The sequence below is a fragment of the Podarcis cretensis genome (assembly GCF_951804945.1).
Source record: "Podarcis cretensis genome assembly, chromosome: 7".
Taxonomy (NCBI): domain Eukaryota; kingdom Metazoa; phylum Chordata; class Lepidosauria; order Squamata; family Lacertidae; genus Podarcis; species Podarcis cretensis.
The window spans coordinates 67,710,820-67,737,544 of NC_137176.1; the positions used below are offsets into that span (position 1 = coordinate 67,710,820).

The following is a 26,725-nucleotide window of genomic DNA, read 5'->3' on the forward strand; positions in this document are numbered from 1 at the left end:
CGGGGCTGATGGGAGTTGGAGTCCATCATCATCTTGGAAATGCTCTCCCCACACACCCCTGCTCTAAAAGTACTGCCGGAAAGGGCTCCCTTTTAAAATAACGGCGGTCATTTCCCCCCCGAACTGAAGGGAAGAGACGCGAGCCCTGCCCTCCCGAGGAGCGAAAGGGAGGCGAGCTCCTTACGCCGCCTCTCTCCCCTCAGGCCGGCTTTTTCGGGTGGGCGAGGCTAGGCCGCGCAGCCGGCTGGGTGGGTGGGCGGTCCTCGGTTTCCAAGGGAACCGGCTGGAAGCCGCGAGCGAGCGCGCGCGCCCGGGGCTCCTTCCGCTAACTGCCGCTGTTGTCGTCGCCGCTGCGGCTTCTGCCGCTGCCGCCGCCATGTTGATGCTGGGCCGCGGGCTGGACGCCAGGTAACGGCTCTGCGGAGAGGCAGAGGGACAAGCTCCCCTCCGCCTTGGCTGCTGGCCGCAAAGCGAGGGATCTTCGCCGACCGGGGTCGGGGGGAGGCACGGCGAACAAGGATGCTCGCCTTGGGCTGGACGGGGGGACGCGCGATGGCCGCGCCCTCCCCCTAGTTGGGGGTTTCGGGGAGGGGGTAGGTTTGACTGACTCGGGGATCCCCCCCCCCACCACACCCATCCAATGGGTCCCCGAGTTTGCATCCTAAGAAGCAAGTAGCCCACCCCCTTCTCTTCATCCCCGAGTGTGGCTCGGCCGCGGGGGGAAAGGCACTCTGCACGCGCTCAGGAACCCTAGGCGTATTTTAGAGCTCGGCGCTGAAATCTTTGGGGGCGCGTATTTGGGAGGTCCCGCTGAACCTAAGGGGCCGAGGAGCTAGATCCAAAGCTCTGCAGCAAGTTCTCCTTGCGCAAATCCGAGCGCAATGGAAAGCTTGGAAGGGAAACGAAGCCGGGCCCCAGTCTCGGGCGCCCCGTCGCTAGAAGCACCCACCCCAACTTCGCTGTCCCTGCGACCGCTTCGAAATCGCCCTCGGAAGATGTAATGACTCATTCTTTTCTCCAATCCACACACACGTTTTAGATACTAAGGAATATGTAATCCTTCTGGGTTTTAGAAAATGAGCTATACCGTTTTTGCAATGCAGCTCTAATATGTATTTGAAAGGTCTGCGTCTATAGCCAAGGGGGCGCAGGGGGGCAGCTCCCCCTCCCCATCAAGTAGAACAATAAATATACTGTACTTAACTAACTTTGGTTCTGCTCCCACCCAACAAAAATCCTGGCTACGCCCATGGAAAGGTTTTTAACCCATCTTTCAGGGCACACAGCCCTCATATGGTACCATCTGAATATACATTTGCAAAGTACACGCACACACCAATAGCAGCATGGTTTAGCAAATGCAGACTTGAATAAATGTGTTTTTATATATTAATAGCCAGCATTGAAAAGGGCATACACCACTTAGTGGAATGCGGGGAGGCAGTTCCAAAGGTGTGGGGCCACCGTTGAGAAAACTGCCCCTTAGGTTATTGATGCCTGAAATACTTGGGCATGTTTATACAGGTAACTGAAGACTTGCCCTGAGCTCCCAGGAATGTTTTTATTACTTCCAGCAGATAATCAGATGTGGCATTTGGAGAATCCCAGGAGCTGGGGAACCTTGGAACACTTATATTCCTATATGCTGTTCAAACTTGATGGAGAGGGCAGTGTACTTGAGAAAGCTACAGAAGATTAACAGCAGCAATAGCTTAGTTATGAGCCCCACGTTGGGGGAAAAGATTCCTTCATTGCAGGGGGTTGAACTACATGATCCTTATGGTCACTTCCAACTCTAGAATTCTATGAATCAATGATATTCACCCTAAACACTTACCAATAGAGTGGATTGTTGTTTTCTTCTCTTCAAATGAACTGAGATCAAAATAATTGTTGTAGTATTACCAGAGTTGTTTAGGCTGTTGTTAATGTTGCCTGACCATAATGCTTTAACTTCTTTGTCTAGGGACAACCAGACTCGTCAAGTACGAGAATCTGTGTCAAAAGTGGAAAAACATTTTGGTGAATTGTGCCAAATATTTGCAGCATATGTACGAAAAACTGCCAGACTGCGAGACAAAGCAGATCTTCTAGTAAATGAGATTCATGCTTATGCAGCTACAGAAACACCAAGTTTAAGGAATGGATTGAAAAACTTTGCAAATGAGTTTTCCAAACTTCAAGATTATCGCCACGCAGAGGTATACAATGCACTTCATGGTGGAAAGTTTGTATTTTAAATTATAAGCTATTACTTTTATTTGCACTTGACTTTATGCACGTAAGAATAAGAGGTTGGATCCAGAGTATGTTAGTTGTGCTAAGGTCCTATGAGACAAGTTAGTCTTAACTTTTTCACATTGATTTCATGGGGATTCAAGTGCATCTTTTCTTGCTCTGATGCAGCCCAAGGAAACCACAGAATCCACTGATCAGCTAACAATATAAACACTGGGGAATTAGCACTACTACCCCTTGCAAATGACCATGGCCATTTTTGAAACTGTAGCTGCAATGTACTCATGACCACCTTGAATCTATTTTCATGAATTGTGGTATATAAGTATTTTAAATAAAATAAACTCCTGCCATGATGGTAAAAAACTTTTGGAAAAAAAGGCATTGTCAGGTGTAGGCTCAAAAACAGGTTCTGCATACTAAGCTGATACTGCTCTTTTCCCCATTGCTGCTTCCTCCCCCCCCCCCCCCCGTTACACCACTGCTCTTCCATCTTGCCATTTTAAAATGATTATTCTGTTCTTATGTGCTCTTTTCTGAACTCTGACCTGTGTTCAACACGGTTGAGATGAGTGCACACCCTGCACATTTTCCCCTTAAAGAATGATACAGTTGCTAGTTGGGTTCTTAGGCTTGGAAAGGCAAAGACAGATTGCAAAGCTGACATGACTTGGAAATGTTTCCAGTAATCAAAATAATAAATGTTAATATCTTGCATAGATCTAATGCTAGTCTCATGACAGCCGTTTCTTCCTGTTTTATTTTTGATCATCGTAATTTATAAGGTTCTTATAACACTACTAAGCAAAAGAGCAAGAAAAGTGCCTGCCTTATTGGCTTCAAATCTAATAAACACAAAAAGAGACAAGCGTTCAGATAGCATGTGTCACATCATGATTTCACATAATAGCCACTGTGGTAGAAGATCCAAATTGCAGCTAGTCTATGAAGGTGGATGGAGACAACCTTGCTGTCTTGCATTTCTCAAAATGGTCATGTTTAATAGTTACACAAATCGCCATGCCATTTTCTGCTTTCCCCCCTCGTATCATCCAGCAAACCGTTCCTTGCAGAAATACCCCGTGTTTGAAAAAAAACTCATTTAGAAACTTTAATCAAATTGAATAACTAAATCTTCAGATGATGGGGGCAAATTTTACCAGATGGTGCTGAAATTTAATGACACATTTATTTACCTGTGTTTACTTTGGTCCTGCTTTATTACTGTAAATGGGAATGAGGGGAACAGTATTAAATGTTTTCTTTCCTACCCTGCTTATTTTTTTCAATATTTCAAAAAAACAAGTGTAGTGAGTGTTTTGAGAGATGTCATTTGTATTTCAATTTATTCTTTCAGCTAAAAGGCAGATAATTAATCAACTGTATTTTAAAGTAAAAATGCAGGTGTAATTTGTGAGATACTAAAAAGAAAACTGAATTTTCTTACTGTAGAACTATAGTATGTTTTTCCTCTTCCTTAGTTGTGTGTTTGAATTTCCTCAAAACTAGTTTTAAGACTGATAGCCAAAATTTAAAGTTAAAATAATACTTCATTGCTCCTCTTTACAGGTAGAAAGACTTGAAGCAAAAGTTGTTGAACCTCTGAAATGTTATGGGACCATCATAAAACTTAAGAGAGTAGGTGATGGATTTTGTTTTCCATTGCATGTTTATTTTCTTTTCAAGGAAGGTAAATAACTAAGCAAGTTCAACTGATGCTTCTGATCTCATAAATTAGTATTTCAGTAATCAATTGTTGGTAAATTCAGCAAGAAAATGTCATATCAATAATTAAACTTAACATAACACTAGAACCTAAGGTCATCCAGTGAAGTAGAATTAGACAGCTTCATGGAGGATATGGTTGTCAATGGCTATGCTACCCGAAGGATCAAACACAGTATGCTTCTTAATATTGATTGGAAACCACAGCAGGAAAAGGCTGTTCTGTTGACCTCATGTCATGCTTTTAGGACAGCACAAGAATGGTGTGAATCAGTTAGTAATCTAGCAACTACATTCTGAACTAATGCAGTTTCAGAATCCTATTCAAAATGCACCACCACAGAGGCAGCTCTTGCGCTTATGAGACTGAAATTCAGAATACACACAGGTCCCGCTATCTGGATGTTCTTTATACCAAAATTCACTTATCCACACTTATGCCCAAACCTTGCTATATGCTTGGCAGATACACTTATCTGAACAGCAGCTGACTTCCTTACTCATATTTGGGGGTTTGCTACTCAGCCGTTCCCATTTTTGGGGCAGAAACCATGGAGAGAGGGAGGGGGAATGAGATCAGACAAATCAAAGAGCAAGAAAAAGCAGATAAATTAGGGAACAAGAGAGATCGTACAAATCAGTTTTTTGCTTTGTATCTCTTTTTCTAATTGGCTGCAGCAATTTCAGGAAGAAACCATGGAGACATGGGAAAGAGCACACAAATCCCTCATTAGAAGTGTATCCATAGGAAATATTGAAAAGCTATAGGCTTGGAAGTGGGAAATTACCACCTATTTAGGATTGCCTCCCATGCATTTAAGATGATATTTTATGGAAAGATAGTGCAAATATTGCCATTAAGAATGGGGGGAAATGGGAGTTCTGTTTTCAACTTTTCGTTGCCAGTTATAAGAAGAATCAAGTTTTTTTTTCTTGTTTTCTTTTACTTTATTATCTTTTATTTGGCAATTGCATATATTCTGTGTATATTGAACTTTGTCATGTGATATCTGATTGTCTTGTATTAATCCTAGTATTACATGGATACCCACAGCATTTCTTGAAGATTAGAGAACCTTTTCTTTAGAAAATCCCATCTCTGATTATTTTTATTATGTATTCATTTGTATCCTGCTTTACTACCCAACAGGGGCACAAGACGGCTTATAAATAAAATAGGAATTTCTAAGGACAGAAAAAAATCATTTAAAAAACCAACATTAATAGAATCAAAACTATATATGTAATCTAGTAGCATACAGATCATTTCAATAAAAGCACAACACCAGCCCTGTCATTAAAAGCAGTTTCCAGTTCATAATCCCATCTCGATTAGTAGTCTTAACTTCCAAGACCTGGTATTGCACAAAATGAATAGCTAGTGTGGTAAAACTGCTTTGACTTGAAGGCTAGTTATCAGGAACTCAAATGAACAGAAATCTTTTCTGTAAAATCTTCTAGACTTTGAGTGTGTCCCTATATATGATTTCAGGAGGATCTCAAAGCAACTTTATCAGCAAAGAATCGAGAAGCGAAACAGCTCTCTCAGCTTGAAAAGACGCGTCAACGAAATCCATCAGACCGGCACATTATTGTATCCTTTGCAAACAAGTGTTCAGCAGCTTTCAAATATGTGCTTTACTAGATGACTGTTGCAAAATTTATGTGAGAGATATGCCTCTCCAGTGGAATTTCTTCCACCTAGTATGTCCCTAGAGCAGTGGTTTTACCTTGAACGATGGTCAGGGGTGCGGCAGGCAACGCTGGCCTCTATCCCTCTTTCCTTCCCTCCTTCTGATGCCCTCTCACATCTCTGCTTCCTAAAGGCTTGCACAGCTGTTTGTTGCAGTGGCCCTGGCTACAAACTCCCCAAGCGAATAGTGTCTCTGGGGCTGGCCAGGGATGCTAGTTGCCAGGAGCTGAGGCAGCCTTGGAGTAAGCAAGGGAGCTGAGCCAGCCAGTCCGACAGTCCTTGCTGTTGGGAATGGGCAGACAAGTGGAAGACTGGGCAGGCTGGCACTGGCCTTTCTTGTGCTTGCTGTGTGCATGGCCTGCCTGGGAGCTGAGTGACTGGTGCTGAAGGGGAGCCCTTCTGCCATGCAGGCCCAGCAGCATCCACTGCTGCCTCCTAAGGTAAGGTGATAGCCTCATGTTCACCTTTGACCAGTCTCTGTTGGGCTACTAAGATTGGGGGCATCCTTTTCCCAGGCCCCTGTGAGGCAGTGTGAGGAGGCAGCTGTCTTTGGGGCAGGAGGGTGCAGCTTAGAGACCAGGGGTGGCAGCACTGACTGCCCGGAGGGGTTCCAGTAAGAGGGGAGAGGAGGCCAAGGGAACACCCCGCAAGGGAGGGTGTTTGAAAAGGGGTGAGAGGCTGCCAGCTCTGCAGGCAAGGGGTGACATAACTGGACTCCTGGGCTCCACAGGGGAGCTGCAGAAAGAATTTAGTTGGTCAAGGGAGCCGTGGACTCAAAAAGGTTGCAAACCTCTGCCCTAAAGTATTCTGGCTGATTAATAGCAACATCAGCAGATAACATTATTAAAAAGGAGTTGTCTACCAATGAAGCTCCTGAGAGGAAGATAATCTTCTTTCTTAGCTCCCTGTTTTGTTATAGGTTCTAGATTTTCTTTTTTAAAATCCATCATAAATTCATTTCAATGCCTAAGAGACACTGGGAGCTAACTGAGTTATTTGTATATAAATATGCTTTTATGTCTGTAGAATACCACGGTGTTAGCACTTTCCATAACTTCAAATATTTCATTTACTGCAAACTTCAGTCACAGGTAGGTCTTCTTTTTTGGATGAAATATCAGATTAAATTCTACTATTGATAATTATGTTTCATCAGTTATTTGTATATCAGCATCCCAGCTGTACAAGTTACTGTATCTTTTTTACAATCATGGTGAAGCCAATAAACACCAGATGTCATCAGCTGCTCCAAGGCTCTGAGTTTGACAAATCATGTTCTTTTCTGGTAAAATAGCAGCTTGAAAAAGTAGATGAAGTAGTATAATGTAATGTTTATTACATTATTCTATTGCTTAAAAAAAACATGCATGTGGTGGTCAGCTTGTTTTGGCTTCAAAAAAATTCTTAGAGAAAGGCAAAAATGCTAGAAATTCAATTATAAGAGACGTTAACTTCCTTTCTGGAGCAGGAGACTGTAGTATAGCAAAGGTCTTTGAGACAGTACCAGGTTAAAGTGCCCTGAAATTCAGCTCAGACTTGGTTAGGTGCTTTTTAAAGTTGTTCATTCACTCAACAGAAACCTTTACCATTACTTTGATCGCTACAGCATTTCCCACACTATTGCCTTACATAGAGGGCAGACTACAATTGGTGTTATTCCACTGATGAAAGACATCCATCAGAAGGGGAGGGAATCAATTTCTGGAGATTCCTCCTCCCCCTTTTGTACCACAAAATCTCCTTCAGACTCCAAGCCTTTGGAGATTTGCAGGGGCTGTAAAGAGAAATGATTTCAAACTGTTTAACTGTTCCAATTGTTGGATGTCTTCCATCAGCACTGTAACCCCAAGTTGTATTCCACCCAGAGTTTATGATCATCTTAAAGCAATTTTTAAAAATAATAATCCTTTATTGGTATTAGCAGCATTTTTGCATGTGAGCCATAAGACCAGTTATTTTCCAAACCGTGGAAATGGTAGCTGTGATGCAGTGTAACGCATTATCTGCTTTGGAGGTCTGAACTGACAGTTACTGATCAATAAAGAGATCTTCGATAACTCAGAACTGTGAAAAGGGCGAGTTTCCTGTTAGGGATCATTAGGAAAGGGTTTGAAAATAAAACTGCTAATACAGTGGTGCCTCGCAAGACGCAATTAATCCGTTCCGTGAGGCTCTTCGTATAGCGGTTTTTTCGTCTTGCGAAGCAAGCCCATTGACAGCTTAGCGGATTAGCGCTATTAGCGGTTTAGCGGCTTTTAGCGGATCAGCTGATAAGCGGCTTAGGGCTTAGAAAAAGGGGGGGTGAACCCGCAGGAACTCGCAAGACATTTTCGTCTTGCGAAGCAAGCCCATAGGGAAATTCGTTTTGCGAAGCACCTCCAAAACGGAAAACCCTTTCGTCTAGCGGGTTTTCCGTCTTGCGAGGCGTTCGTCTTGCGGGGCACCACTGTATCAGAATGACATTAAACAAATATATGGTGCAACTGCACTTGGGGATCATGTATACAGTTCTGATCACCTCCTCTCAATTAGGGTATTTTAGAACCTTAAAAGTTCAGAAAAACTAAGCCAAATAGTCATTGGGCTGAAATAACTCCCTATGAGGAAAGGTTGCAAATGTGCGTCTTTAGAATGAAGAAAATCAAGGCAGTGAATTGGCATGACCAATGTGTATACAGTCATGCATGAGGTATATAAATAGATATGATGGTGATGATGTGGAAAAAAGTAGATGGAGATGGTTTTCTCCTCTCAGTACTAGAACCCAGGGTCATCCAATAAAGCTGAATGGAGGAAGATTAAAGAAAAACAAGGGGAAGTATTTCTTCATACAGCACATAATTTAACCATGGAATTTGCTATCACAAGCTGTTGCAACAGACACCAACCCAGCCAGCTTTACAAGGGGTTTACACAAATTCATGGAGGATAAGGCTAGCTGTGATGTCCAGTATCGGAGGTAATGTTTCTCTGAATACCAGTTGCTAGGGAGCCCAAGTACAAAGAGTGCTGTCCTGCTCATATCCTCTTTGCAGGCCTTCAATGGGCATTTGGTTGGTCACTGAGAACAGGAGACTGGACTAGAACAGGGACTGGGCTATGGTCTGATCCAGGGGAGCTCTTCTTATGAAATACAGTGGTACACAGATTAATAGCTTTGTTCTGAGAGCTACCACTATAGTGGTTCATATTTCCAGGGCATTCTAATTAATAGTGTCTGTTCAAAATTATAGGAATAACATCTATTTATCATTTATATTTAAAGGCTGAAAGTGAATTACAAAGAGCTTCATTGGATGCCACACGGACAAGTCGGTACTTGGAAGAAACCATTGACAACTTTGAAAAACAAAAAATAAGAGATATAAAGGTGTGTGAGTGAGTGTGTATACTCTAATATAAATCAACAAACTAAAAAATGGCTCAGGGAAACAGCCATTTAGAGTGTCTATTTAATATTCCTTCACCATTTATTTTAACAAACATTAATCTGCTATTGGGGACCAATGGGTCCCCTTGTCCTAGCTAGAAATAAATACAATTATAATTTCAAAATGACTTGTTTCACATAATAAAATTTACTTTATATCTCATTTTAAAGTTTTCATTGGTATATCAATAAAGCACACAAACTATTGGGGTACATTGGACCCCATGTTGTTCCCTTAAAAAAAATGTACAGAGAGCATTATTTCTTTTGTGACACAATTGGAGCAAAGCTATAAACCACCAAGTAGACAATCTTCCTTGTGCTATCAGGAAGATAGCACTAGAGAAGAAAGCAGTACAAAAAAGAAGCCCAAAAATGTCTATATAGTATATAACAGATAGTATATAACAGAAGGAATATAGCATATCCTCAGGAGCAGGTTTGGGGGCTGCAGGGGGGGAAGAGAAGGGTAAGTCCCGTTCCACAAGTCTGCTTGCACAATGTTGAAGACAACCCATTACAAATAAGAAACTAGTGTTGCAAGTTTGCACTTATAAGAGTGTTTACTCCTGTGTCAAGATAATGCCAATCTGAAGCAGAATCTGAAGCAGAATTAACTCCCTAGTGCAAAATTTACTCCAGGAGTCAATAGACTGCTGTGGTGCTTTTTAAGGGTTTTGTGTGTGCTTGCACACGGAGGAATGTACAAAAAAATAAACTAAACAGAAAATTCACTCCGCTGCTCTTGAAGTGGTATACTTACAAAAAATGGAATTACAGTTACAAGCAAAATGCTAACTTTTTTCAACTACCCAATTTTGAGACATTGCTGGGGATAGAATGGACTCGTTTAGCTTAGGCCTTTGGCAGATTTACTTTCCCATTCATTTCAATAGAGATAAATTGAGACCTCTGATTGTTTAGTTTCAGAAATGGAAATGATGATGAAACATCACAGGACTGACCCCATAACTGTGGAGAACTATGAAGTAGCTCATATTGGCTAATTTTAAATTTAAGAAATATTTCAAGCAGCTGCTGGAATTCACAGGAACCCCAGTGGGGTACTAGTTTGCCCCAGCTGGTGGGTAAAATGAGGTGTCAGCTTGTACTAGAATGCTAAAGGAAAGTGTAAAAACTGTAAAAATTGTATTTTTAGATAATACATGCTGCAGTGTAGTATCACAGCCCACTCACAGCTAGTTTCTACTTGTTATAAAAATAGGAAAAGCTGTTCCAGTCTTGTACAGAACTTAAAAAATCGAGGGACCAGAGCAGTGTACTTCTTGTTTAGTTAAGAATTTGGTCAGGTTCCTAGCACTAACATGCTGTTTATTAATTGTAAGGAACAAGTAACGTTGTGGGTGATTAAACAGGTAAGTAATTCTTACCATGCAGCAGCTCCCTGAACAGCAGAAGGGAAAGTGCAGCTAGGTTCAGGTGGGAAATGCTAAAACAGTGGAAGGCTTCTAGCCAGAATGGCAAGGGGTGGGGTGAGGTAAAAGTATCTAAAGACAAAGTACTTGGCTCTATGCAGAAGTTAGCTGGGACTTCGTTGACCTCATATAGGCCAATACAAGAAAAGCCTCGGCCTACGAGAGGCTGCCATTACAACCACAAAGGGCTGCTATGTAATGATCCATATTCTTTTTATATAGAGTTTATCAGGCTACCAGTCTTCAGTGACAGCCCAGTTAGTCTGCCTTTATTATAAATAAAGAGCAGTTACTGTAACACTTTCTCCCTTCATTTGTTTTTAGAATATCTTTTCAGAATTTGTAACAATTGAAATGCTATTCCATGGGAAAGCCTTAGAAATTTACACTGCTGCCTACCAAACTATACAAAATATTGATGAGAATGAAGACCTAGAGGTAAGAAACGTGAACTTCTAATGTACTGCTGTGCAGGGTTGTTGCGTTTTTGTTTTCCCTACACAATTTACACAATATTTAATGTTATTGAGGCATATCTTTGGACCAGTTTACCTTTAAGAGCACCTTACCCAATATGCACCCATTTGACCTCTTAGATCAGTGGAATTGGCACATAGTGTGGCAGTGCCTTCACTGTACTCTTTTTGGCACCTGATAAAAACATTCGTTTAGACAAACTTGCCCAGATGCTTAAAATTTTTAATGTGTTTTAGTATTTTAACTTTTTATGTTTTAAAGTAGGGTAATTTTTTATTGATTTCACAATTTTATCTTTTGTAAATCGCTTTGAGGTTTTTACAATCAAGCAATGTATAACTTTCATTAAAATAAAAATAAAAATCTAGTCCTTGTGCCACTGGCAACGCTTCAGTGAACTTCAGATAACTGAAAATCCTTAACAATGTGTTCAGCCATAATGAACCAAATGAATCCTGTGCTAGTGACAAGATTTAAGAGCAATTTTAGATCTTAACTTATTAAGGTGGAATATTTCTAAAGGGAAATCTCACATGCCAGCCCCTGTAGTGATCAGCTGCAAGGCTTGGTCTATTCTCCCTTAGGCTACCATTTCACTTCATGCTAAGGCATAGTTCAAAAAAGAAAAAATGAAGACAAGTTTGGAGCTGTAGAGGCAAACAACATTTAGCTGTATTTTATCCCTGCAACCTTGCCTCAGACATCCACTCCAGCAAGCTAAGTAGAACTACTACAATTTATGCCAGTATCTGTTAGCCATAAGGCAGTAGCACACCTGTTTTCTAGTTTGAATGTATGCTAGAAAAATCCTGTGGGCTCTATACAGCAGGGCAAGCTAACCATTTTTTGGCTCCAAGCTGCAGTCATCCTTGGCCAACCCTCTGGAAGCTACATGTGAGTTTGGCCCCGTCACACTCTTGCAGATACACACAGCCACTAATTCATGCAGATGAGGTGAGGAGAGGGCTTATTACCCCCTTTTCTTATCAAATGATTGATCGGATGACCAAGGAGTAATCTGCATCCCCATTAGGGCACTGGGCACCATCCACTGCCTCCCACATGCTGAATCTTTTATTCTTTTAATAAATAAAAATTGCTGCCGCCACAATCAGCATCTTGCGGAGGACAGAAAAATTTTCTTGTCTGCCGGATCAGGCCTCTGCTCTAGGCACCCGTGCTGCACCATACCTGGTTCTTGAGGAGCTTTATAATTGGACAAACTGCAAAGCTTAACAGGACTGGCCAGTGTCCCATATGAACTATGTATACTCTTAGACAGCACGCTTCAGAATCATTTGCAAGGTGCTGAGGCTGTGGGCCAGACATGCACCCACGTTTGTTTCCTTGGGTAACAAACTGATATAGAAAAGGTTCACAGCAGGTAGATTTGAAAACCCCTGGTCTCCTGTGTATTCTGAACACCAACATTTATTTAACAGATGTTTCGGAGTTCGCTTTATCAAACAGAACATCAGTCTCGTTTGGATATTGTCCGTGCAAATTCAGAGTCTCCCCTCCAGAGGACTGCTTCATCCAAATCTTGTCCTGGAATAGTTCAGGTTGGTTAGAAAGCTTGAATGCTTTCCTTAGCTACATTCCGTGAAATATTATTAAATTAATGAATTAAATTTCCTCACTTTTTGATTTCCATCAACATCTTCTCTGACCCTTTCTCCTCAGAGTAGGAAGACCTTCCTTTCTTTCTTCCCTCCTGAATTTTTGTCACTGCTACTTTTACTCACTATGCAAGCAATTCCTGGTGCTAACATTTGTTCAACCAAAGGTCTATGGTACTGCAACAAAGCAGGGCAGCCAAGGGAGGAGCTGTTTAGACCAGCAACTTTTGACCCCATCCACCCACCTCTCACACCACCTTCCCAAAGGCCAGTGTCTCGCTTACCCAGCTTTAGGAAAGCAGCATGGAAGCTGGCGGGGGAGTCAAAATATAAAGCTCGCTCCCACCCCACACACGCGTGCCAAGGCAGTGTGCGGCCTGCAGGGTCTGTATCAAATTACTCTTGCTCATTTGGTATGAAAGTTGGCCTGCCTTCGGTTAGACTTTTACAGAAAAGCTCACCTGCATGTTACTCCACACCTACTGGATCCTGTTTGAGCCTTATATGATCACCTGGCAAGCATACACCCATACTGTATACAAAAATATATTTTTAAAAACAAGATACTGAATATCCTGAATTTTATACTGATATTTTATACTGAATTTTAAAATTCTGATTTGTCATATTCTGTGTAGCAGATTTCCAGAAATCCACTGAAAAAGGAGGAGGAAGATGAAGAGTATGACAATGAGGATGAATATGAAGATTAGCATTAAAACCACCAAGGAAGAGAGCACCTTTGAGACTAGAAAGCGTTTCCCCTGCAAATTGTTATTTTTCATTGTGTTGCTGCTCGGTGATGGACACAATTAAGACTTTAAACTACAGTAAAGAAAGAACTGAACACTGTTACCTGACAATTATGATTTTTTTAATGGTATGAAATTTAATGGTCCACTAAAAGTAGATTCAGCAATATTAAAGTTGTGTCAGTGAGTTTAGTTGTGTTTCAAGGGATTCAGAGTTCCATAATTATGGAAGACCTGGATAGCTCAATTGGTTAGAGCATGGTGCTCATAACGCCGAAGTTGCAGGTTCTATCCCCATATGGGAAAGCTGCATATTCCTGTACTGCCGGGGGTTGGACTAGATGATCCTCAGGGTTCCTTTCAATTCTATGATTCTATTTCAGAATACATTTTGACTTTTCATAAACTACCTTCTTAGAAAAGATAGCCCCAATCCCTAGCAACCAAGTTACTCTTCCGTTTCCCGGTATATGCTAAAGCATGGAAGCAAATTAAGCAGCTGGTGAAAATAGACAGCACTGATTTGTTCAGTTCACTTTATAATCTAGTGTTCTCATAAAGGTGTCACAGAACATTCCAAAATTTTCATTCTCCGACTTACCATATTCATGGAGTGTTAAATTGGGTGGCTAGCATACAGGTTTATGTGCCTATTCTTACTTGAGGTTTTTCCTAACATCCTGCCCCATAATCTTTAATTTAGTTATTGCTGCATCGATACAGATGATGGCATAAAATCTGCATCAATGCAGCAGTTAAGCTGCTTCAGTATTCTTTGTGAAAGTGCCTTCAGTATTACAGAACTTCTAATTTACATTTAATTTTATTTTCCTTGTAATTGCTATAGGGATACAAAATGCAAGTCAGCTGATTATTTGGGGTGATTTATTTTCTTTTTATTTCAGGTGTGAGGAACCTTGGCCTTCCAAATGTTGCTTCTACTGGCTACGCTTGCTAGGGCTGGTGGGAACTGCAGTTCAGCAATGTCTCAAAGGCCAAAATTTCCCCACACCTGCCGATTTTTCTTCATAGCAGCATTTCTACATTAATTTTTTATTATCAGTATTATAAAGTCTAGTCTTTCTGCATGAATTTCAGTTCTGTCATTGACTTTAAATACAACTATATTATGGCATTATCTAAGCCACTGGGAATAATTACAATAAATAAATACTTGTATTTTTCACAAAATAGCATTTTTCTTCTGTCAGTAATTCTTAACTGTAGCCTGCAGAACAGAGATGGACTTGGAATGATACAATTAAGAGGGTAAAGCTGGAAGACTTTTCTGAAGGTGCCAAATGTAAAACTCGCCTGTAAAGGAACCATAGTGAACATTACAACCATCTCAGTCATATGCAGGACAACCAAGCAGCAATACTCACCTCTCACTCATTCGTAGCATACTATGGTTATGTAGTGTATTACAGTGGAGTGTAGGGACGATTGTTAACCCTCCAAAACCACTGGGGTTGCTGTACACCCTTAACAACCATTAGAAATATTTTTTGAACAAACGAAGCAATTTATACTCCATCCTCAACAGTTAATGTGTTCAGTTGTCTTGAAGTGATCTATCTTCCCCCTACCCCTTTCAATTTAAAACAAAAACCCCACACTAAGTGAAGTTATCAAGTCTATTTTGCTCTTACTGAATGGGTAAGTAAAATTAATTAGGTTCCATTCTTTTCCAAGTTTTACTTATACACACACACACCCCTACAAAGCACTGCAAGGGTCAGCTGGACCCCAAGAGTAAGGCTTCTGCTCCAAATTGTCCTTGACCTGATGGAAAGGCTAACACTCTCATAGTTCAAACTTCCAAACACTGCTTTCTTAGATGTAATGTAATCAAACCTAATACATGCATGAAATTGGAATCTGCATGTTAGAACTATGAGATTATAGATTATACCTGTTCCATTAGTAGCAGCCCACTTACACCTAGGCATTCTGGGGGTACTGTTCCTGGATAGCCCAAGGGGAATTTAGATTAACATAGCCAGAACCAATATACTTTAATAGTTTGTGTGTTTTTAAAAAATCTCTTACTAGGTAAAAATTTAAAGGTGTCCTCTGGCCCCCAAATGTTGAATACTGTCAAAATTTGTATGTGATGTGTAATTCACCAGCTTTTCAAGCATCCATCCCCATGGTGGCTTCAATGTGAAATAAGATGAGTTGTCTGAAGAAAATGGTTGTCTAAAGAAAAACAAACCAAAACAATGGCATGCAATATAAAAAAGCAAAGAAGGGCCTTCTAGATGATGTTGAACTACAACCAACCCTTAACTTTAGCCATACAGGCTGAGGCTGATAGGAGTTAAGAGTCCAACCGGTTTTACAAAGTACATAGGGATTTGCTACCGGCTAGTCAATACAACGGGACGCAGGTGGCGCTGTGGGTTAAAGCCTCAGCGCCTAGGGCTTGCCGATCGAAAGGTCGGCGGTTCGAATCCCTGCGGCGGGGTGCGCTCCCGCTGCTCGGTCCCAGCGCCTGCCAACCTAGCAGTTCGAAAGCACCTCCGGGTGCAAGTAGATAAATAGGGACCGCTTACCAGCGGGAAGGTAAACGGCGTTTCCATGTGCGGCTCTGGCTCTGGCCAGAGCAGCGATGTCACGCTGGCCACGTGACCCGGAAGTGTCTCCGGACAGCGCTGGCCCCTGGCCTCTTAAGTGAGATGGGCGCACAACCCCAGAGTCTGTCAAGACTGGCCCGTACGGGCAGGGGTACCTTTACCTTTACCTTTAGTCAATACAACATCACAAATAGTGCAGAAATTGGCAAATATCCAAAGAGAGGAATAAACCAGCACAATAGCAATTCGCCAGAGGTTTGCCAAGCTTTTCATACCAGTGAACACATTTTGAATTTTGAGAGTGTGCTGTGGGAACCAGTCACAAAATGGCTGCCATTGGGGACATGGCATAACACAAAATTAGACTAGAAACCCCATCAACCTTAGGCTTACCACAAGAAGTCAGCTATGCCCTGCTGGTCCTGATTGTGAAGATCACCACAATACTGAATATACACTGATGTTGTTGCTGTCTAATAGGGAGCACAGCTCAATACCAAGAAAACTATACAAGGTGGCCACACCACACTCACTCTCATCTCACAGAAATCACTTATTTATTTCATAAAATTTATACACTGCTTGATTAAAAAACAAATCTCAAAGTGGTTTACAAAAATATAAAATGAGGAAATCAAGGAAAATTCACAACCATACTTTAAAACATAAAAAGTTTAAATATTAAAACAGAGGTAAATTACCTTGAGGTAATACTAAAATTACCTCAAGGTAATTTAGAAGGTACTGTACATTCTGCCACATAACTTTCTTTCTGGGAGGGCTAGAGACCTGCTTTTTTCTGAAAATGAAAGCTAAGACTCTGGGGGACACTTGCCCGGAGACACACACAATCCTTTGCAAATGTCAGATTGATGACCCCTGCATTTTAATATTGAAAATGCATTATAACCTTGAAAAACTCCATCTAGTAGTGCTTCCTCAATTTTCATTGTAGGTGTGCAGTTGAAAGTAGTCTGCACTAAATATCACAAAAGACTGCAGTTTGAAGAAGACCCAAACAAAAGTGTTGTGCAGAGAGATATGGAATAGAAAATGGCTACATTTCCTTTTTTCAAAAAAATCAATCAGGAAGCTCGCTGATACCAACATCATGGGAGTTGAAGTTTGGGGATAATACAACTTCCCTTTAAACTCTTGCTTTTACATATTCATCCAAGCAGCCTTTTCATTCAACGGACCATTTCTTCTTCCCTGGATTTTTTTTTTAAAACTCCATAAATCAGTAGTATGAGGACACCCAATTACAGTGGTACCTCAGTTTAAGAACTTAATTTGTTCCGGAGGTCCGTTCTTAACCTGAAACTGTTCTTAACCTGAAGCAGCACTTTAGCTAATGGGGCCTCCCACTGCCACCAGAGCATGATTTCTGTTCTCATCCTGAAGCAAAGTTCTTAACCCGAGGTAATACTTCTGGGTTAGCGGAGTCAGCAACCTGAAGCGTCTGTAACCTGAAGCGTATGTAACCCGAGGTTACCACTGTACCATTATTCAAAAATTTGGGAAAAGCCAAGTGGACATGAAAATATGCATCTTGGGTTGTTTAACCAACAGCCCTAGAACTTCAAAAGATTCGACTATCTTCTAGTAGTACCAATATATTTCCTGTATAGCCTATAATTTGTACAATTTATAGAGGAAGACACTGCCAAACTACAAGACTGGTTCTTATTAGGGCTGTCATATGCTAATGGGTGTAAAAAAGCAATATACAAATTAGCCATCCACATATTTCATTTAGGTACATTTATTTTAAAAGAAATGCTAAGCTGAAATTAATAAAAAAACATTCAATATGCCATTGAATGTTACAGACAAGAATCCAAAACTTGCATACAACTTATTTATATTCAAAAGTAACTAACAACCTATGCTTTCTAACAGATGCAACTGCACTGCATCAAACAGCTTTCATTTTAAAGCAATTAACTATTTACAAATAGATGGATGTTTTGTCATCACTTTCCAAATAACAAAAACACAAATCTAGTTTTATTCTATTAATACTGCAAACATCTTCACTTTGCCTCCTAGGCATTTTCACATCTACCCAAAAGTTAAACTAACTTTGCGATTGCCAATTGGCCTGTCATTTAATTCATTAATAGCAGCCACTGCCTCATTATAATTCATCATGGCAAGAATAGCTTCACCAGAAGACATTCCATATTCATTGCGCAGAATAGAAAGAGATTCTGGTATGATTTTATAACCGTGGAAGAAATCCAGAATTTCATTAGGAGAAGCTTGAAACGGTAAATTCTTTAATTTAATCAATGTGACACGATCAGAGGCACCACTAGAATTATAGTCAGGCCTAAAGTTCCCTTCTTGACCAGGAGGCCCTCTAAAAAGATCAGATGAGCAGATAAAATCATCAGATGGGTGTCTATAATTAGACAGGTGCTTTAAGTTCCCATGCAAAGAGGATCCTTGTGAACCACTGGGGTAAAAATGTTCACTTCTTTCATATGTATGGAGAGCCTGTATCTTTTCATTTGATGTTGATGAAATATTAATACCAAACTCTTGCATTTGTTCCTCAGAAATGCATCTTAGGAGTACCTCTGTTCCCAAAAACCGCCGGCGATTTAAGCTTTCAGCTTTGCGGGCTTGTTCTTCAGTTCTGAAGTTGACCAATGCTTCCCCAAGTCCAATTCCTTTGTCATCATAAAGCAAATAAATGTCACTGTTATCAATATTAAATCCTGCAAAGAACTTCTGTACTTCAACATTTGTCACATCAAATGGAAAGTTTCTCACATATACGCAGGTCTTTAAGCCAGAATATTCATCTCTATCACTTCTTTCATTTGCATGGTGCTGTCTTTCTGGTTGTATTTTTGCTTCAGAAGATCCAGTTAAGAACAACAGCTTTTCTTTTGAAATGGGAAAGATGAAAATCGGCTGGCCAAGCAATTTATCCTTGTGAAAGGTCAATACAAACTCATACACCTTCAATGTGTCACACAGCAGAATTGCATCTTTCGTCTTTGCTTCACCTTCTGGCTTTAAAAATATAATAGGACTGGCAGTCACACCTGGATGCCCAAAGAACTTTATCAAATCTTTCTTCTCAACAGTAGGTGGGATATTTTTAATGAGTATATAATATTCTCTGTGTTGAGAACGAGACTGTGTCGTAAACCTCTGTTGTGGAGACCTTGACCGGGTGCATGCCACAATCCTCCGTGGTGGTGACCTTGACTGGGTGTGTGCCATAACCCTCTGTGGTGGTGACCTTGACCGGGTGTGTGTCCTTACCCTCCGTGGTGACCTTGACCGGGTGCGTGTCCTTACCCTCCGTGGTGACCTTGACCGATGGTGTGCCTTAACCCTCCCTGGAGACCTTGAATGGGCACGTGACAAACCCCTCCCCACAGGAGACCTTGAATGGGCACGTGATGTAATCCTCCCTGCAGGAGACCTTGAACGAGTGCGTGCCATAACCCTCTCTGGAGACCTTGAACAGGTGCGTTTTCTTGGGGACAAATAGTCTGGCTCTCTTCGTGAATGCTCTCTGCTTGAAGAAAATGTTTCCTTATTCAAATGATGACTGAAATGTTTGGTATTGACAGGACTGCCAATCTTTCCACCAAACTTAATCCATGTTCCTTTACCAGAGGTTCGTACGATAATAAATCTTGAACCCATATACTCTCGATCACGTTGAAGCCCTTCCGTGGCATCGCTTAATGTTGCAAATTTTACCACGGCGTCTCCATTATTTTTACCATTAATTTTTCTCATGGCTATTCCCTCCACTTGCAATCCAGAGAAGAAATTGCGCACATCATCTTCTGTTGCAGAATAAGGCATACCACGTATAAATAGGTACACACTTGGAAATGGCTGATGATAGTTTGGTTCCAACATATCTGTATCACTGTTTCGAGATCCATTTGAACGGAACTCATTCCCCAACGGATCCATGGAACTACAGCTAGATTGATGCATTCCTTTATTAATGGCTGCAACTAAATTTGAAAGATTGCCAATTCCAGATGCGCCTGAGTTAATGGAACCTGCCCGTCTTCTCCTACTAATTTCTATTATAGTCTGCATTTCTGTCTTGCTGCTAAGAAAGAACTCTATACGTGAATCCTTGATAAATCCTCCAGAATAGCTCATTGCTTGTCGTGCATCTTCGTCTGTTGCAAATATAATGAAAGCTTCCCCCTTTTCTCCTCCAATGATATGTACACCTCCATCAGGAATATTCAATCCTGAGAAGAAGCGGCGAATATCTGCAGAACCCGCAACAACAGGAAGCCCCTGTAAACGGATGACTACCGCCATTCTGAGCTCAGCCCACAGCAATAATCACCTGTGGACAAAAAGGTATATGTGATAGCAAGCCTTTAGTACACTGGGGAAGTTAAGCGCTACAAAATAAAAAATAATTCCTTCATCTGGAATAACAAACCTATTTTAGTGTGAAAGTTTATACACTATTCAATCTGAAATTCTGCACTGTTGCAACAGCATTCCCCATTTTAAAAGCAACAATATCAAACTCTTCTTACAATCTATAATAAGACATAGCAAACCTTTCACAGAATATATTCTAGACAACTGTGGTCCCATGTTCTTGCCATCCAACAGCAAAAGCCAAGAAAGATCTGTAATCAAAAATGTCTCACAACTCTCTAGCAACTTACACAGAAATCTTAGATTTTCAGACATTTATGTTCTATCAGTAGAACTGCCCACCTCATAATGAATCAAATTTCAGTCATCCTTGCCCCATGATCAGGATATTGAATTGTACATCTTTTCCAGTCACAAGCCTGGGAGAAAAAACCATCATCTCAGACAAAAGAAGCATTAAGCTTTGAAGCTTACCTTTTTTTTCCCTTTAGAAGACTTGATAAAGTCTGTGAAATCAATTTAACTGTGGAAAGAAAATGAAACATTATTAATGGTCAAGAAGCAGGTTTACATACTATGCTGTGTTACTGTGGTATATTCATAATCATGGTCAACATTAGTAAGAAATCAAGATTGGTATTCTTGTGTTAAAATTATTTCCCGGTCCAGAGAGGCACAAAAATCAAAAATAACCAATCTCAAGTGAACAATGTTTATGCCAGTGTATCCATTTAAAACAGATTGCAACAAGTGAAGAAAATAGTTTGAAATCAGTCTTCAAAAGATCCACAGACAGTTGGGTGGAAGAACCCAAACATTTCACTGCCTGTAGTTATAGAAAACTGAAGTCCCACACAAAAATAGGAGTCGGCAGTTGTTCTTGAATTCTTTTCAGAAGAGGGTGGCAATATGTTCGCCTGTAGTTTAATTCGTTGTTGTAAAGATGACCACATTGGAAGAAAAATCCAAAAATCAAGTAAATTCAGGAAAATATACTGCTTATGCCCATTCCAATTTCACCACGAATGCTTGTCATTCAACCACAAATCCAGAATACAATATATTCTATGATATCTCTTTAGAGCACTAAAACATCACAAAAGTTAAGGTACTCAAATATACTGACTACATTCATAAAACATTTTCATGGCGCTTTCCAAGCCAATCTTTTCACAAATTCCATAAAATACATAAATATGAAGCAACAGAAACTGGGTAGCCCAAAACCGGAGGTTCAACTGAGTTCAATGAAACCTACTCAAAAATAAATGTCCGAATTATCTAGCATATATAGGAACGGTGCAAGAACCCAATTCATCTATAACTGATCCACACGACCAAGAAAGCAAACTATGAAATCTTATTTACTTTAAACTTGATTTCAGTAAAGTACATAGAAAAGGCCTACTTTCTTTCACCCCCTCTGCAAAGATCATAGACCACCAATCTGGAAGTTTCTAACAAGGGCTTTTTGAGAAGCCTGAATAGTTCTCTAAAAGCACTATCAATATCATACTGAAATCAATGGCAGTATTCTAATCAATAGGGATTAATAACATCTCATTACTCAAAAGGCTAATATCAAACATTCTTCTTATATGTTGTTGTTGTTGGAAAGCAAGAACAAGAACATAAGAATAGCCTACTGAATCAGGCCAGTAGCCCATCTCGTCCAGCATCCTGTTCTCACAGTGGCCAACCAGATGTCCTTGCAAGCAGGGCATCAGTGTAATAGCACTCTAACAATGCTAGAAAACCAGGTAAAACTGTTCTAAATACTCCTAGGTAACTCAAGATCTTACACCAACACCATGGATAAAATCCACCATGTTTTTGCGGTTTTTTAAAAAAGACAACTATAAATTCTTTTTCAGTCCCAGCAGAGACCTCCAAAGCAAGTAGACAAGTCTTCACCGCAAGGCAAGCTTTTACTTCTAGAGCCCCATCCCCCAACAATAACAAAAAATGAAACAAATATTAACAATTTACTGTAGCAACTCTTGGCTATCAGGTGTGGACAAAGCATATAAAGATTTAGATGAGTAAATAGAATTTAGATCCACAAAATAGTTATTCCCAATTAAAAAAACCCGTAAGTGTACTTTACTCCTATGCAGTCCTTGCTGAGAAAGAAGCTAACACAAAACAAGAATATAGATTCCTACTAAAACAGGCACTTCTAACTCCTATCCTTAACTGTTCATGATAATGATGTTACTGGAGTACTGTAGTGTCTACGCTATTTCTTCCCAGGGATTGGTGCATGATAGAACTCAGGGATATCCTGACAGAGCAAAAATATACTTTGTACAGAGTATGTGAAGTGCAGAGAAGGCACGTCATCCTGAGCAACTAGCATTCCTCCTTTTTCTCCACGTAAATGCTGGCTAGGAGAAATCACACCACCACAGAACATTTCTTGGTCAGCCATCAAGAACCATTTGTTAAAACAAGCTGTGAATGCGGTCGGCATCTCCTTAGTCCTCCGTGGTTCTCCCATACCAGTTCATGTACATTCCAATGCACTCCCAGGGATGCCAGCGGCAGAAAGGTCCAGTGGGTTCCAAGGGATTGCTATTAACCAACCATCCGAGTACGCGTGGGAGAACAATAAATTCTGTGGCTAGGAGGACGAAAAAGAAAAAGAAAAACCAAAAGCCATGATGACCGTCACCGGGCATGAACTGGAATCACCAACCGGATCAGCCACTCCTAAGTCAGAGCTGTAATTGGTCCCCACGCCGGAATGACTTCCGTCCACACAAAAGAACTGTGTTCGTTTGAAGGCAGCATTATTCTGTCACCGCACCTACTACGCCGGAGTAGGGAAGACATAGGCGCGGCCTCCCCCTACAAGCAGCCACCAGGCTCGCCTCGTCACCGGCTGCCCGCGCACCATTGAATACCTTTAAGTTATCACCCACCGGGGTATCGCTCGGCCCCTTTTACCACAAGGGAGAGAAGTACAGTACGGGGCAGGATGTGTTTCTGCAGTTTAAGAGACTCACTACCGAGAGCAGCCAGGCAGCTTACCCGCGTGCCAACCAACAAACACGCGTGTACACATACACACGTGCACGCACACGCGTGTACACACATATACACACACACACACGACACCCTTTAGCGCTACTAACCAGGCCCGTGTGGGGCGAATGGACCCGGAGAGCGCCCAGGCTCCGCGACTTCCCTCAACGGACGGAAGGAAACTGCGCAACCGCTTTGCTTTTGCTACTGCGGGAAAACTCGCCAGACCCAACGGCGCGGCCTCTTCCGTACGGCCTCGCCACGTCCGCAAGCGCGCCTCGTCGCGGCCCGCCCGGCTACACCAGCTGAAACACGCGCGGTACTCTCTCGCCTCCAACAGCAACAACGCTACTCTGCCCTCGCTCTGCCTCACAGAGGGAGAGGCCCAACTGCAAGGGACAAAATGGCAGCCGCCTTCCTCTCCGTCTCCCTCAGAGAACGGTTAGGACGTGCGCAGGGAGGGGGCGGAAATGGTTCTGCTGCGCACGCGCACAAATAGTCCCCCGGAAGCCACCCGGCAACCAGTACGCATGCGTCTGTTGCTGTGCAGGAAACTCGAGGCTTCACCAATCATTTTGCCTCGTCGTATCGCTTCCTGTTAGTATGGCACATGCGCAGAAGAAGTAAGTGGGGAAATCCAAGTTCTTGCGCACAGTGTTGTTTCGATGAAAAGGAATTCGAGTGTGGAAATACAGCAGCTGATTTTTTACGTGTCTTCATTCCCACCTGCTGCTCCAGAGAAGTGGACACGGAGCAATGGATCCAAACTACAAGAAAGAAGATTCCACCTAAACATTAGGAAGAACTTCCTGACAGTAAGAGCTGTTCGAAAGTGGAATTTGCTGCCAAGGAGTGTGGTGGAGTCTCCTTCTTTGGAGGTCTTTAAGCAGGAGTGCTCTGAAGGTTTTTTCCTGCTTGGCAGGGGGTTGGACTCGATGGCCCTTGTGGTCTCTTCCAACTCTATGATTCTATGATTCTACCTCTAGTTCAGAAATCAATCTGTGTGCCCTTTTTGTCTCCTGCCAATTTTTTTTTAACTGCAGCTAAGATATAAACTTCGCGCAGTTTTTTCCTGTCTGAAATCGAATGGAAAATAGGAGCTGGGGTTGGCTATTCCGGTTTCTTAGTGTTTGTCAAAAAAAAAATTGGTGCTTGTCTAAATTTTTCGGGTTCTATCATCACCATTGGCAGTAGCTCCTAACAGCAGCCTTATAATTAATCTGTGCTTTATGTGGCACCTACACAGTAATCTCAAAGCAACTTCACTACCAAATAAATGCACTTATTCCCCGGTATGAACGAAACACCCATCTTCCTTGATCTGAAATTTGCAACCCTGCGCTTTAACTGAGAAAAAAACCCTACTGAATTTGGGGCAGATTTCTTCTGCGTAGACATGCTTAGTCTTTCCCCGTAGAAAACCCGTTTGTTGACGTGATGTAAGGATGACCACAAAACAGGAAAAAACTGACTTGCGAAAGGCCAATCTCCCCCCTTTATATTTGTCGAGAAAATTTTAGACAGATCCGAGTATTCGGTCAACTAAAGCTGTAATCCTAACCCCAATTACTGTACCATGGGAGCAAACCCCGTTGAATTCAATAGGGTACCTACTGGGGAATGGTTATGATTTGCGCACTCTGATATTTTTGGTCTGTCTGGCGTCCCGTAGCGGCCCCTCCGAGACGCGGGAGCCTATTGGCTGCGCCGCTGAGGGCAGGCTGCCGCGGCCGAGGCCTCGGTAGCCATGGCGACGGTGAGGCCTTGGGTTTGCGCGGCCTTCTTCTTGCTCCTGTCGGGAGGCCAGGGCTTCTTCCTCCCGCTGCACCGGCCCCAGGGCTGCGGTGGGACGCAGTACTTTGACATCGCCAGCCTGAGTTGCGGGCAGTGCGGGGCCTCGCAGAGGAAAAGTTCTCAGGGTGAGGCGAGCTGGGCGAGCGCGGCTTACAGGCGAAATCCCTGGGAAGGGCCGCCTGGCGAGGAGCCAGCGCCTCGGGAGGGCTCCTTCCCCCGCTTGTATCAAAGCCTCATTTCTTTCCACTTCAGTCATACTCCCGAGTACATCAGCCGACCCATTGAAATCCATGGCGTTCCCATTGATTTGAATGGGCCTGCTGCTGTACAGCTAACGTTGCGTATTGCCCTATGTCTCCCTCCCTCTAATGTTTCAATTCAAATGCAGCCACAACGAAGAAATCGTTAAAGGCCAAGTGAAATAAACCGCAAGGGTCCATCCCCAAAAATACCCAAACATCTTATGTAGTTAAAACAGAACGTAACTGTGTATGAAGTGGGTCTATGGGGGTTTTCCTCAACGTGAGAAGTAATAGGATTTATTCCAGGGCAGTTGATTTTAGAGAAGTGATGCCTCTCTACGGAGAAGGCTTTTTCATGAATGCCTATTTGGTCTTGGTTTTGGACATGTAAGGAGGGCCTTTCCTGCCATCTTCGCAAGAGCTAAAGAACTCTGAGCTCTAGAATTTGTTTTGAGAATCACGGCTGATTTTTCTATCCTTTGACAGAAAAATCCACGCATCATGACCCCAATCTTTATTCATTTCATCAGTCCCATTAGGATGGGGGGAGAAAAAGTTTGTTGTTGCTATTGTAAAACTATTGGGAGTACAAAAAAACCCCAAGTGATCTACTAGTAGACCCTGATATGACACCATGCTGTAAGGTGTGACTGCTTCTGTCACTCCGTGGTATATTGTTATTTACGGTAAACAGTGGTGCCCTGCAAGACGAATGCCTCGCAAGACGAAAAACTCACTAGACGAAAGGGTTTTCCGTTTTTTGAGGTGCTTTGCAAGACGAATTTCCCTATGGGCTTGCTTCACAAGATGAAAACGTCTTGTGAGTTTGCTTCCTTTTTCTTAAAACCGTTAATACCCGGGGAATCCGCGCTGCGCAAGACGAAAAAATCGAAAGACGAAGCAACTCGCGGAACGAATTAATTTCGTCTTGCGAGGCACCACTGTATAGCATTGTCAGTGTGCATGATTAGGTTGAAAGAGTGACAGGGCCAAGGTCAGTCAGTAAGTTTCACAGCTGACTAGGCTTTGAATGCAAGTTTCCCCAAGCATAGTCCATTACTAGCCATCAAACCACACAAAAGTGCCAATGGAGATGCGGGCTTTTAGGATATATTTCAGAGAGGTAACCTTGATAGAGCAATTGGATTTCAGTTTGTAGCAACTGAAATAACAAGTTATTGTGTTTGCTTCAGGTACATCATGCACTTGTCTACCAGGATTCAAGTTAGTTTCTGATAATGGTGGATCTTCTATAACTTGTGAAAAATGTTCCGAAAGCAAGGTAATGTTATACTTGCAATAAAATCTAAACAGTTTTTACTGC

The 26,725-nt window shown here is 41.9% G+C and overlaps 3 protein-coding genes and 1 long non-coding RNA gene across 7 annotated transcripts in view; 2 read left to right on the forward strand and 2 right to left on the reverse strand.

Moving 5' to 3' along the window:
- Positions 1-263: 263 nt before the first annotated feature.
- On the forward strand, positions 264-13,470 carry CIBAR1 (CBY1 interacting BAR domain containing 1). Its single transcript, XM_079983921.1, has 8 exons — positions 264-408; positions 1,967-2,201; positions 3,808-3,876; positions 5,456-5,557; positions 8,922-9,026; positions 10,847-10,960; positions 12,442-12,561; positions 13,257-13,470. Exons 1-8 carry the CDS (start codon positions 377-379, stop codon positions 13,329-13,331), a joined length of 852 nt encoding a protein of 283 aa, XP_079840047.1. The 5' UTR covers positions 264-376; the 3' UTR covers positions 13,332-13,470.
- The window catches only part of LOC307220226, a 75,267-nt gene continuing 57,759 nt past the window's right edge, over positions 9,218-26,725 (reverse strand). The window contains exon 2 of the long non-coding RNA XR_013840779.1: positions 9,218-10,613. This is a non-coding gene — a long non-coding RNA (uncharacterized lncRNA). The remainder of the gene's footprint in view (positions 10,614-26,725) is intronic.
- On the reverse strand, positions 12,411-23,828 carry RBM12B (RNA binding motif protein 12B). 2 transcript variants are annotated; one of them, XM_079983908.1, is made up of 5 exons: positions 23,476-23,828; positions 20,813-20,861; positions 16,343-20,294; positions 15,423-15,572; positions 12,411-12,547 (listed from the first exon to the last, which is right to left on the reverse strand). In XM_079983908.1, the coding sequence occupies exon 3, from the start codon at positions 20,264-20,266 to the stop codon at positions 18,014-18,016; it is 2,253 nt and encodes a 750-aa protein (XP_079840034.1). In that variant the 5' UTR covers positions 20,267-20,294; positions 20,813-20,861; positions 23,476-23,828; the 3' UTR covers positions 12,411-12,547; positions 15,423-15,572; positions 16,343-18,013. The 2 variants fall into 2 exon arrangements, with proteins under 2 accessions (XP_079840034.1, XP_079840035.1); XM_079983909.1 differs by lacking the exon at positions 23,476-23,828 and having other exon boundaries at positions 16,343-19,316; positions 19,356-20,294; positions 20,813-23,452.
- Positions 23,961-26,725, forward strand: part of TMEM67 (transmembrane protein 67) — a 33,005-nt gene continuing 30,240 nt past the window's right edge. For 2 of the 3 annotated variants that reach the window (XM_079983904.1, XM_079983906.1), the window contains exons 1-2: positions 25,089-25,284; positions 26,595-26,683. In XM_079983904.1, the coding sequence (XP_079840030.1) occupies positions 25,113-25,284; positions 26,595-26,683 (261 nt within the window). In that variant the 5' untranslated portion in view covers positions 25,089-25,112. Of the gene's footprint in view, positions 23,989-25,088; positions 25,285-26,594; positions 26,684-26,725 lie in introns of those variants that run through there. The other variant, XM_079983905.1, reaches the window with a different exon arrangement.